This window comes from Pleurodeles waltl, chromosome 4_1, assembly GCF_031143425.1.
Source record: "Pleurodeles waltl isolate 20211129_DDA chromosome 4_1, aPleWal1.hap1.20221129, whole genome shotgun sequence".
Taxonomy (NCBI): domain Eukaryota; kingdom Metazoa; phylum Chordata; class Amphibia; order Caudata; family Salamandridae; genus Pleurodeles; species Pleurodeles waltl.
The window spans coordinates 673842709-673855137 of NC_090442.1; the positions used below are offsets into that span (position 1 = coordinate 673842709).

The 12429-nt window shown below is 49.1% G+C and overlaps 1 protein-coding gene across 1 annotated transcript in view; it reads left to right on the forward strand.

The window, feature by feature from the left end:
• The window catches only part of KRR1 (KRR1 small subunit processome component homolog), a 147463-nt gene that overhangs the window by 92471 nt on the left and 42563 nt on the right, over nucleotides 1–12429 (forward strand). Inside the window, exon 6 of the mRNA XM_069229193.1 lies at nucleotides 6984–7040. Coding sequence (XP_069085294.1) covers nucleotides 6984–7040 — 57 coding nt within the window. The remainder of the gene's footprint in view (nucleotides 1–6983; nucleotides 7041–12429) is intronic.

Consider the following 12429-nt stretch of genomic DNA (forward strand, 5'->3'; position numbering starts at 1 on the left):
GGTGCCCCCTGAAACTTAACCGACTATCTGTGTAGGCTGACTGGTTCCACCAGCCTGCCACACTAGAGACATGTTGCTGGCCCCATGGGGAGAGTGCCTTTGTCACTCTGAGGCCAGTAACAAAGCCTGCACTGGGTGGAGATGCTAACACCTCCCCCAGGCAGGAGCTGTAACACCTGGCGGTGAGCCTCAAAGGCTCACCCCTTTGTCACAGCCCCGCAGGACACTCCAGCTAGTGGAGTTGCCCGCCCCCTCCGGCCCGGCCCCCACTTTTGGCGGCAAGGCCGGAGAAAATAATGAGAATAACAAGGAGGAGTCACTGGCCAGTCAGGACAGCCCCTAAGGTGTCCTGAGCTGAGGTGACTCTAACTTTTAGAAATCCTCCATCTTGCAGATGGAGGATTCCCCCAATAGGATTAGGGATGTGACCCCCTCCCCTTGGGAGGAGGCACAAAGAGGGTGTACCCACCCTCAGGGCTAGTAGCCATTGGCTACTAACCCCCCAGACCTAAACACGCCCTTAAATTTAGTATTTAAGGGCTCTCCCTGAACCTAGAAACTAGATTCCTGCAACTACAAGAAGAAGGACTGCCTAGCTGAAAACCCCTGCAGAGGAAGACCAGAAGACAACAACTGCCTTGGCTCCAGAAACTCACCGGCCTGTCTCCTGCCTTCCAAAGAACTCTGCTCCAGCGACGCCTTCCAAAGGGACCAGCGACCTCTGAATCCTCTGAGGACTGCCCTGCTTCGACGACGACAAGAAACTCCAGAGGACAGCGGACCTGCTCCAAAAAGACTGCAACTTTATCCAAAGGAGCAGCTTTAAAGAACTCTGCAAACTCCCCGCAAGAAGCGTGAGACTTGCAACACTGCACCGGGCGAACCCCGACTCGGCTGGTGGAGAACCAACACCTCAGGGAGGACCCCCGGACTACTCTACGACTGTGAGTACCAAAACCTGTCCCCCCTGAGCCCCCACAGCGCCGCCTGCAGAGGGAATCCCGAGGCTTCCCCTGACCGCGACTCTCTGAAACCTAAGTCCCGACGCCTGGAAAAGACCCTGCACCCGCAGCCCCCAGGACCTGAAGGACCGGACTTTCACTGCAGAAGTGACCCCCAGGAGTCCCTCTCCCTTGCCCAAGTGGAGGTTTCCCCGAGGAAGCCCCCCCTTGCCTGCCTGCAGCGCTGAAGAGATCCCTTGATCTCTCATTGACTTCCATTGCGAACCCGACGCTTGTTCTAACACTGCACCCGGCCGCCCTCGCGCCGCTGAGGGTGAAATTTCTGTGTGGGCTTGTGTCCCCCCCGGTGCCCTACAAAACCCCCCTGGTCTGCCCTCCGAAGACGCGGGTACTTACCTGCAAGCAGACCGGAACCGGGGCACCCCCTTCTCTCCATTCTAGCCTATGTGTTTTGGGCACCACTTTGAACTCTGCACCTGACCGGCCCTGAGCTGCTGGTGTGGTGACTTTGGGGTTGCTCTGAACCCCCAACGGTGGGCTACCTTGGACCAAGAACTGAACCCTGTAAGTGTCTTACTTACCTGGTAAAACTAACAAAAACTTACCTCCCCCAGGAACTGTGAAAATTGCACTGTGTCCACTTTTAAAATAGCTATTTGTGAATAACTTGAAAAGTATACATGCAATTGAAATGATTCAAAGTTCCTAATGTACTTACCTGCAATACCTTTCAAACAAGATATTACATGTTAAATTTGAACCTGTGGTTCTTAAAATAAACTAAGAAAATATATTTTTCTATAACAAAACCTATTGGCTGGATTTGTCTCTGAGTGTGTGTACCTCATTTATTGTCTATGTGTATGTACAACAAATGCTTAACACTACTCCTTGGATAAGCCTACTGCTCGACCACACTACCACAAAATAGAGCATTAGTATTATCTCTTTTTACCACTAGTTTACCTCTAAGGGGAACCCTTGGACTCTGTGCATGCTATTCCTTACTTTGAAATAGCACATACAGAGCCAACTTCCTACACTGGGGATCCTGGGTTGAAGGCAAGCGGCTCAGTTCTTCCTTCTTTATGCAGCCAGGAAGTCCTTCTTCTTAATCTTCCACAGGTCTAAGAGTGTTCTTATAAGAGGTTCTCAAGATGCCATTCTTATACCCAGTGCCAGCCTGTGGGTTAGGGGTTCCCCCTTTGCCTAATCTTCCACACACCCTGGGTTTAATTCCAGTATGTCTGGGCAATCAAAGGCCTGGGTGCGACACAACCAACTCTGGGTAGATCGGTTGCTATGACAGTGGCCTTGAGACGCTACGCCTGGTTGCGTATTTCTGTTTTTTCTGGGGATGTCCAACAGTCCCTCATGGACATGCTCTATGATGCCCCCCCCCCTTCTCTTTGGAGACAAGCGGGCTGGGCCTTGGAGAGATTCAAGGATTCCTGGTCTTTGGCTCAGTCCCTTGGTCTTTCCTCTGCCCCTCGCCTCGAGCAGTCCACTTTTTGCCCCCTTCGTTGCCACGGAAGGCGCTCCCTGTCACGGCCTCCACCCACCCACTGTGCCACCCATGCTGTCCCCTCTGCGTGGCCGGGGACGCTGAATCACACATGGGTATGGGACAGGGAACCAGAGGTCTTCCCAGCCCACTTCTGCCCACGCTGCAGCCTCCAAAACCTCCTAGTCCATCCCCTCACTTCCATCCAGTTGGCAGGATTCGCCATCACTACGGACAGGTGGGTTTTGCAGATTGTTCGAAAGGGCTACTCCCTCCCTTTCAAATCTGCTCCACCAGCCATGTCTCCATCATTCAGTCACCTTCCAGAGGATCATTTGGCACTTCTCCGCCAGGAAGTGGCAGCTGTCTTGGCCAAGGGAGCTATAGAGAGAGAAGGTTGTGATTGTTATTCCCGCTACTTTCTGGTGCTGAAAAAGGACATGGGCTTACGTCTTATCCTAGACCTTCGGGACCTGAACTACTTACTCAAGAAGGAGAAATTCAAAAGGCTCACCCTGGCTCAGATGCTCAGATTCTGTCTGCCTTGGACCCAGGAGACTGGATGGTAGCGTTGGACTTGCAGGACGCTTATTTCCACATTCCCATCCTGCCTGCCCACAGACGTTACCTACGATTTGTGGTAGGTCAAGAGCTCTTTCAGTTTACCGTTCTCCCCTTCATCCAGCCTTATCAGCGCCGCTCAGGTGTTGACAAAAATGATGGCAGTGGTTGCAGCTCATCTGCGCAGGTTAGGGGTGTCAGTCTTCCCCTACCTCGACAACTGGCTTTTGAAGACGGACTCTCCCCAGAAAGTCATCTCCCACCTTCAGAAAACGGCAAACCTCCTGCACACGCTGGGGTTCACTATAAACATGCCAAAGTCACAACTGACTCCCTCAAAGATACTCCCCTTCATCGGATCTGTTCTGGACACAGTGCAGTTTCGGGCTTATCCTCCCGAAAAACGAGTCCAAGACATTCAGGCTATGATTCTGATCTTTCGGCTTCAGTGAGACTGACTCTGAGGCTGCTGGGCCTCATGGCCTCCTGCATCCTGTTAGTAACACATGCCAGGTGGCATATGTGGGCTCTGCAGTGGGACTAGAAGTTCCAGTGGGCACAGCATCAGGGGAATCTCTCTGACATGGTCCAGATCTCGGAGGGGACTGCGAAAGACCTGCAGTGGTGGCTTTCGAATCCGCATTGGGTCCACGGCAGATCCCTCTCCCTTCCCCAATGAGATCTATCTTTAGTGACAGATGCGTCACCTCTGGGGTGGCCACATGGGAGAGGCGGAGATCAGAGGCCTCTGGCGGAGTCTGGGCTCCATATCAGTCTTCTGGAGCTCTGGGCGACCAGGCTTGCGTTGAAAGCATTTCTTCCCTCTCTCAAAGGGAAAGTAGTGCAGGTGTTCACAACCAATACTACCGCCCTGTGGTATTGGAACAAACAGGGCGGAGTAGGGTCCTGGACCCTTTGTCAGGAGGCACTACGCCCCTGGACATGGCTGGAACATCAGGGCATCACCCTGATGGTTCAACATCTGATGGGTTCTCAACGCCAGAGCGGACAAACTCAGCCGACAATGCACAGCCCATCACGAATGGCTTCTCCATCCGGAGGTGGCGTAAGGTCTCTTTCAGCAGTGGGGAGAGCCTTGGTTAGATCTGTTTGCCTCGGCAGAGAAGGCGCAATGTCAGCTGTTTTGCGCATTGGAGTTTCCAAGGCGGCACTCGCTCGGAGATGCTTTTCGTCTCAAATAGAACTCTGGCCTCCTTTACACCTTTTGGCCTGAACACTTCTGCCCAGAGTTCTCAAAAAGATCAGGAACGACCGGGCCCAAGTCATCTTGGTGGCTCCGGACTGGGCACGGAGAGTCTGGTATCCAGAGATATTGAGCATGTCTATTGATCCTCCACTCAGACTGCCTCTTAGGGCGGATCTTCTGTCGCAGCAACAGGGGACGGTTCTTCACCCAAACCTGTCCAGTCTCCGCCTTCATGCGTGGAGATTGAGCTGCGACAGTTGACGACTTTTGGGCTTCCACCCGAAGTCTGCGATGTTATCTTGCCAGCCAGGCATCCCTCCACCAAAACTGTATACACCTGTCGTTGGAATACATTTGTGGCATGGTGCACCAACAAATCTGTTGATTTCCCCCCCCCCCCCCCCCTCTGCCCCTCTGTCCGAGGTTCTTCTGTTAATTCTTTCTTTGGCCCAGCAGGGCTCTGCTTTGGGCACCCTTAAGGGGTATTTAGCTGCCATTTCGGCCTTCCTTAGGTTTCCTTATCAGCCCTCACTTTTTAAATCTCCTATTGTGAGTAGATTCCTAAAAGGCCTCACCCATTTATTTCATCCCACTCCATTTATCATGCCTCAGTGGGACCTCAATTTTGTCCTTACTTATTTAATGTGTACTTCCTTTGAGCTGATGCACAATTGTCCCTTGCGGCTCCTCACCTTCAAAACTGTCTTTCTTTTTGCCATCACCTCTGCTCGCGGGATGAGTGAGCTTCAAGCCCTTTCGTCTAAACCTCCATACTTGTCTGTGCACCCTGAAAAAGTGGTGTTGCGCACTAAGGCATCCTTCCTTCCAAAGATGGTCACGCCGTTTCATGTAGGCCAGTCCATCACCCTGCCTACTTTCCACGCACCCTCACATCCTTCTCATGAGGAGGAGAGACTCCACCGTCTGGACCCAAAAAGAGCGTTGGTGTTCTATCTTAATCGTACTAAAGATTTCCTGGTGGAGGATCAACTCTTTGTCGGGTATGTGGGTGCGAAAAAAGGGAAGGTGATGCAAAAGCGTACCATCTCTCAATTGGTGCTTCTTTGCATAAAAATGTGCTATGCTTTGGCCAAGAAGTAACCCCCTGAGGGCTTGCGTGCTCATTCCACCAGAGAAACTGCTGCATCCACTGCGTTAGCACGTGGAGTTCCTGTCCCTAGATATCTGCCAGGCAGCTACGTGGGAGTCCCTGCACACATTTGCTAAACACTTCTTCCTGGATGGTCAGGTCCGTCGGGGTGGCTACTTTGGTCGTTCGGTCCTGCAGATCTTCCTAGTAGGATCTTGGTTCGCAGCCCACCTCCGAGGATGGCATTGTTTGGGTATCTAAGGTAAGGAATCTGCAACTAGAAGTCTCTGTCAGATGTACAAGTTACTTACCTTCAGTAACGAAATATCTGGTAGAGACATATTCTAGTTCCAGATTCCTTTCCGCCCACCCATCCTCTCCGCTTGCAAACTGATTTCTAGGGACAGGGATGCCCCTTTCCGGTTCTTAGCTCTGGCAGATTCATCTCAGTGTTCTTAGCAGCTCTGCGCTTTGGCGTGGGAAGTCGTTAAAAGAAACTGACGACACTGCGCGAAGGCGGTGTCTATATACTACTCCCGACGTCATGATGACGACGCCCACGGAGTCGACCGATGCGAAAGGGTATTGCTCGAAGAAAAATCTCCGGATCCAGTCTGACGCCTGGGGGAAATTCTATGGTCCGGAATTTACAACAAGAAAATGTCTCTACCAGAGATTTTGTTACTGACTGTAAGTAACTTGTACTTTAAAACCCCATTACCCGATACTGAGGAAGCCTGCGGCATGTTTTATAGTGCTACTTTAAAGGGTGGCACAACTGGTATTGCAACTCATTTGTAGCATTTAATTTACCATCCTTGGATACATGTAGTACCATTTACAAGGGCTGAAAAGTAAATTAAGTTCATACTGATTTTACCATGTTTGAGGGAGAGCCCACAAGCTCTTTATCTCTGGTTAACAGGGGTACAGTGCACAGAGTCCTAATGCCACAAAAACAAGTTCAATAAAACCAATGGGAGTGAAGGAAAAAAGTCTGGGGGAATATCTTGCCAAGGATGTCAGGTCGAACAGTAAACATTAAGGGGGTCATTCCAAATCTGGCATTCTTGAGACCGCCGGACTCTGGATGGGCATCGGATCGCCACGGTAGTGGCAGTCCCATCTGCCAAATTCTGACCGCGGCTGAAACGCTGCAGTAATACCGCCGACACAGCCAGGCCGGAGACCACCTCCAGCCTGGCGGTCCCGGTGGTTGTAATCCGCCAGGGTAGCCACCAGATTACAAATTCCATTCCACCAGCCTTTCCATGCCGGTTCATACCGCTGTGGAAAAGCTGGCGGAATGGGGGTGCAGGGACCCCCATGCACAGCCCCGTTGCGCATTTCACTGCCCGAAATACGGGCAGTGAAATGCGTGACGGGTGCTGCGCACCCGCTGCACCGCCACATTGGCGCGTGCTTGATTCCGATGTCAATGTTAAGTCCCTTCGGTGAAATCGGAATAGGGCCAGCGGTCTCCTGACGGCACCAGCGGTCAAGTGGCGGGTTGGGTTTGGCGGGCAGCCTCTGCCGCCTGCCAAACTCGGAATAACCCCCTAAGTGTTTTATTCAGTATTCAATGTAAAGTCTGTTGTAAATGAACTTGTAGAACAAATATTTACAGAGAAAGAAATTCATTATCCTGTTTTCTTCCAGGTTCGTAAAGTGGTCCTGGATACAATGAAAAATATTCATCCTATCTACAACATTAAGGTGAGAGAAGTTTTATAACCGCACATTTCTATCCTGCATAGGTAATGTATGGTTACATCTACATATTTATGGTCTTGCTTTTGTCTTCGTATATGACAATTGTGCCAGGTGGATGGGGGTGGACAGGTTCCCATCTTGTATGCCTTGTATAAGACATGTTATTGCAGCCTTGAAATCCGCATTGGTAACACCAGTAAGTCTGGCCTTCCGAGCAAGTGGGTGCAATGGATTACTTTTTTTTTTATTCCAAGTATATGCAACAAAAGTAACTTGTTGTAATAAAAAGTAAGCCCTCCCTGTGTAAACCTGTTTTCTGTTTATTTGCAGTAGTATTTTTAAATTAGAAAATATTGCACATAATTTAAGTAGCATGGTTTGAGTGTTTTCTAGGTGAAGGGTGTATTTGGAACTGTGTGGTACTCTAGTTTTAATGCACGTCACAGGAAAATTATTGTTATTGATACAAATAAAAGGTACTGTTGACCTTGAATTACTGTTAATCTGAAGATATTGTATAAACACACAAGGGTGATTATAAGAGAAGAAGAATGGAAAGAAAAAAGCATTAGAAAAGTAATGTATTGGTCCACCAGCGCTGGCACTGAAGCACCATGGTTTTGCACCTAGGATAGGCAACATGTGTTGACTCAGTAGAAGAGAGCCAGTAAGTGGAATGGGCTGACCCATTGTCCATGCTGTGTGGGCAAAATAACAAAGTGATTGACAATTAAACATGCCAATGGATGAAGAGGAATGACCCTAAACGGATGAATGTATGTAATTTTTCATTTAAGATTATGAGACTTATGAGATAATTAAAGCTGTCACCATGTGGAAACCATAAGATGCAACTACATTACCCTCACCATACTTGTTGTATTTCATTTTAAGTAAAATGCTTTTCCTGTTGAAGTTATCTTGTATGGAAGTTCAATCTGTGCTTGATGTTGGCTTTCCTTTAAACCTTTACTTTAGCAGGATATATAATTGAACAAAGAAAGTCAAAACTGGAGCAATGTGGTTTAGAAATTCTATCTATTCAAATGGTATTTGTGCAATGAAAATGTGAAAGTGCTCATCAGTCTGAAGTGCATTAGGCAGAAACAGTAACTGCTTTGTAAATGTAGTATTACAAGAAAATTGAGTGGGGAAACTGGGTTGCAAATAATATTGAAAAAAGTAAGGCACTAAAGAGGCAGGGAGGGTAAAGAAGTGTGTAACAAATCATATGAGGAGACTTCTGTAGTGTTTCCATGTTCTTGTGCTGGGTTCATTGTGCTGCCTTTGGGGTCCCATAGTAGATACTTGAGGTGGTTCTAAGGTAGAAAGTTGAAAGTGGCAACAGAACTGTATGTAGATCCCTGGATTTGTTCCTGCATTGCATATTAAATAGTTCCACTGAATGTGTCTTGTCGTGTGTAAATTAACTGTGCCAATTAAATGCATACTAATTTTACCATGTTTAAGGAAGAGAGCTGGTTGGCAACCAGGAAGGCTTGCCCAGGATGGAACGTTTGAGTCTCTGACTCAGACTCTCAACACTATTGTGAATCGAGTGGGATGGAAAGACAAATTTGAGAGAGCGATTAGTAAGCATTTGAAACCATCACACATACATCTTGAGTGTTTTACAGGTGACCATTTGGTGGTATGTAGACCTATAGCCATTGAGTTTAAGAGTAGTATGTCTTAGGTAGCATTGTATGTGGCCGAGAAGGAACCTTCCATTCTCATTTGGAAAGATAAAGAGCTGTAGATTTCACTTTGAAACCATATAGTGTGTACCAAGCCTTCATTTTGAACATCCGTTTCTTTACGTGAGCAATTTGAAAGGACGTTCAAATATATTTTCCAGGAAGGTCAGAAAACTGGAAGGGTTTCATCATAAAATATTATTAAAGAATAATTCCAAGCCTCTTTTGCATTGTGTCGAACATTCCACTTGGTGTCAGGGAAGAACTCTCCACAAAGCTTGAAAATTAGTTATGGGTGGCATATCTGAGTGAGTTGAGGATATGGAGTGCCTGACTCCTTTGGTTGTGGCACAGTGAACAAATGATTGAGTCAGGACTATGATTCGATTTGAGAGATTTGATTCATAACGCACTAATTAACAGGCTTTCCGTTCCCAAGGCCAGGGAGATGCTGGCCATGACCAAAGTAGTCAAGTGTTTTTCTGCACACAACCTTTCCTCTGCATATCACTAGATCCCATTTGTAAGGAAATGCCTCCTTGGCATGGTTACCCCCTGACTTTTTGCCTTTGCTGATGCTATGTTTTGAATTGAAAGTGTGCTGAGGCCTGCTAACCAGGCCCCAGCACCAGTTTTCTTTCCCTAACCTGTACTTTTGATTCCACAATTGGCACACCCTGGCATCCAGGTAAGTCCCTTGTAACTGGTACCCCTGGTACCAAGGGCCCTGATGCCAGGGAAGGTCTCTAAGGGCTGCAGCATATCTTATGCCACCCTGGGGACCCCTCACTCAGCACAGACGCACTGCTTGCCAGCTTGTGTGTGCTGGTGAGGACAAAACGAGTAAGTCGACATGGCACTCCCCTCAGGGTGCCATGCCAACCTCACACTGCCTATGCAGTATAGATAAGTCACCCCTCTAGTAGGCCTTACAGCCCTAAGGCAGGGTGCACTATACCTTAGGTGAGGGCACCAGTGCATGAGCACTGTGCCCCTACAGTGTCTAAGCCAAACCTTAGACATTGTAAGTGCAGGGTAGCCATAAGAGTATATGGTCTGGGAGTCTGTCAAACACGAACTCCACAGCACCATAATGGCTACACAGAAAACTGGGAAGTTTGGTATCAAACTTCTCAGCACAATAAATGCACACTGATGCCAGTGTACATTTTATTGTAAAATACACCCCAGAGGGCACCTTAGAGGTGCCCCCTGAAACCTTAACCAACTACCCGTGAAGGCTGACTGGTTTTAGCAGCCTGCCACACTCGAGATATGTTGCTGGCCACATGGGGAGAGTGCCTTTGTCACTCTGTGGCTAGTAACAAAGCCTGCACTGGGTGGAGATGCTTATCACCTCCCCCTTGCAGGAGCTGTAACACCTGGCGGTGAGCCTCAAAGGCTCACCCCCTTTGTTACAGCACCACAGGGCATTCCAGCTAGTGGAGTTGCCTGCCCCCTCCGGCCACGGCCCCACTTTTGGCGGCAAGGCCGGAGGAGATAATGAGAAAAACAAGGAGGAGTCACTGACCAGTCAGGACAGCCCCTAAGGCAACCTGAGCTGAAATGACTCTGACTTTTAGGAATCCTCCATCTTGCAGATGGAGGATCCCCCCAATAGGGATAGGAATGTGACCCCCTCCCCTTGGGAGGAGGCACAAAGCGGGTGTAGCCACCCTCAGGGCTAGTAGCCATTGGCTACTGCCCTCCCTGACCTAAACACACCCCTACATTCTGTATTTAGGGGCTCCCTTGAACCTAGGAACGCAGATTCCTGCAACATAAGAAGAAGAGGACTGCTGAGCTGAAAAACCCTGCAGAGAAGACGGAGACACCAACTGCTTTGGCCCCAGCTCTACCGGCCTGTCTCCCCCCTTCGGAAGAAAACTGCTTCAGCGACGCTTTCCCCAGGACCAGCGACCTCTTAATCCTCAGAGGACTGCCCTGCTCTAAAAGGACCAAGAAACTCCAGAGAACAGCGGCTCTGTTCACCCAAGACTGGAACTTTGTTTCCAAAGAAGCAACTTAAAGACAACTGCATTTCCCGCCAGAAGCGTGAGACTTGCAACTCTGCACCCGACGCCCCCGGCTCGACTTGTGGAGAAACAACACTTCAGGGAGGACTCCCCGGTGACTCAGAGACTGTGAGTAACCAAAGTTGTCCCCCCTGATCTCCCACAGCGACGCCTGCAGAGGGAATCCCGAGGCTCCCCCTGACCGCGACTGCCTGACTCTCAGATCCCGACGCCTGGAAAAGACCCTGCACCCGCAGCCCCCAGGACCTGAAGGATCGGAACTCCAGTGCAGGAGTGACCCCCAGGAGGCCCTCTCCCTTGCCCAGGTGGTGGCTACCCTGAGGAGCCACACCCCCCCCCCCCCCCTTGCCTGCCTGCATCGCTGAAGAGACCCCTTGGTCTCCCATTGATTCCAATTGAAAACCCGACGTGTGTTTGCACACTGCACCCGGCCGCCCCCGTGCTGCTTAGGGTGTACTTTCTGTGCTAACTTGTGTCCCCCCCGGTGCCCTACAAAACCCCCCTGGTCTGCCCTCCGAGGACGCAGGAACTTACCTGCTGGCAGACTGGAACCGGGGCACCCCCTTCTCCATTGATGCCTATGTGTTTTGGGCACCACTTTGAACTCTGCACCTGACCGGCCCTGAGCTGCTGGTGTGGTAATTTTGGGGTTGCTCTGAACCCCCAACGGTGGGCTACCCTGGACCCAAACTTGAACCCCGTAGGTGGTTTACTTACCTGCAAGAACTAACAATTACTTACCTCCCCTAGGAACTGTGAAAATTGCACTGTCTAGTTTTAAAATAGCTATATGTGTTTTATTTGAAAAGTATATATGCTATTGTGATTATTCAAAGTTCCTAAAGTACTTACCTGCAATACCTTTCATGCAAAGTATTACATGTAAAATTTGAACCTGTGGTTTTTAAAATAAACTAAGAAAATATATTTTTCTATACAAAAACCTATTGGCCTGGAATTATCTCTGAGTGTGTGTTCCTCATTTATTGCCTGTGTGTATGTACAACAAATGCTTAACACTACTCCTTTGATAAGCCTACTGCTCGACCACACTACCACAAAATAGAGCATTAGTATTATCTCTTTTTGCCACTATCTTACCTTTAAGGGCAACCCTTGGACTATGTGCATGCTATTCCTTACTTTGAAATAGTGCATACAGAGCCAACTTCCTACAGTAGGGATCATGATAAACCCCCCTTAAAGTTTTGCTCGAACTGCTACCACAAATTCGCACTGCATGACCTGCACAAAGTCCAACGTTTGCCTGACGAGGGACCACAACGACTAGGACTGTGGGGTTTGCTTTGCGCTCGTGCTAAAGATTCTTAAGGCTCGCCGAAAAAAGAGAGAAGAGCGTCACGCAGCAATGGTCAGCCAAAAATCACAACCATCCCTGAAGGATCTAGGCCTTTCCAGCGCCAAGGAGGAACAGACTGGAGGCTCTGAATCAACCCACAGAGGATCAGACATGAAAGTCCTCGAGGGAGATGCTGAGAAGAAACTCGCAGCGAAGAAAGGGATGAAGGACGTTGAGGAAAAACATGTGAAGGTAAAAAGGCTGCTGAAACCCTCTGAGACTAAGGTTCCCGAAAGAAAGAGTTACAAGGCAGCCCGACAACCAAGAAAATGGCGTTCAAGGGTCAGCCATGAACAAGA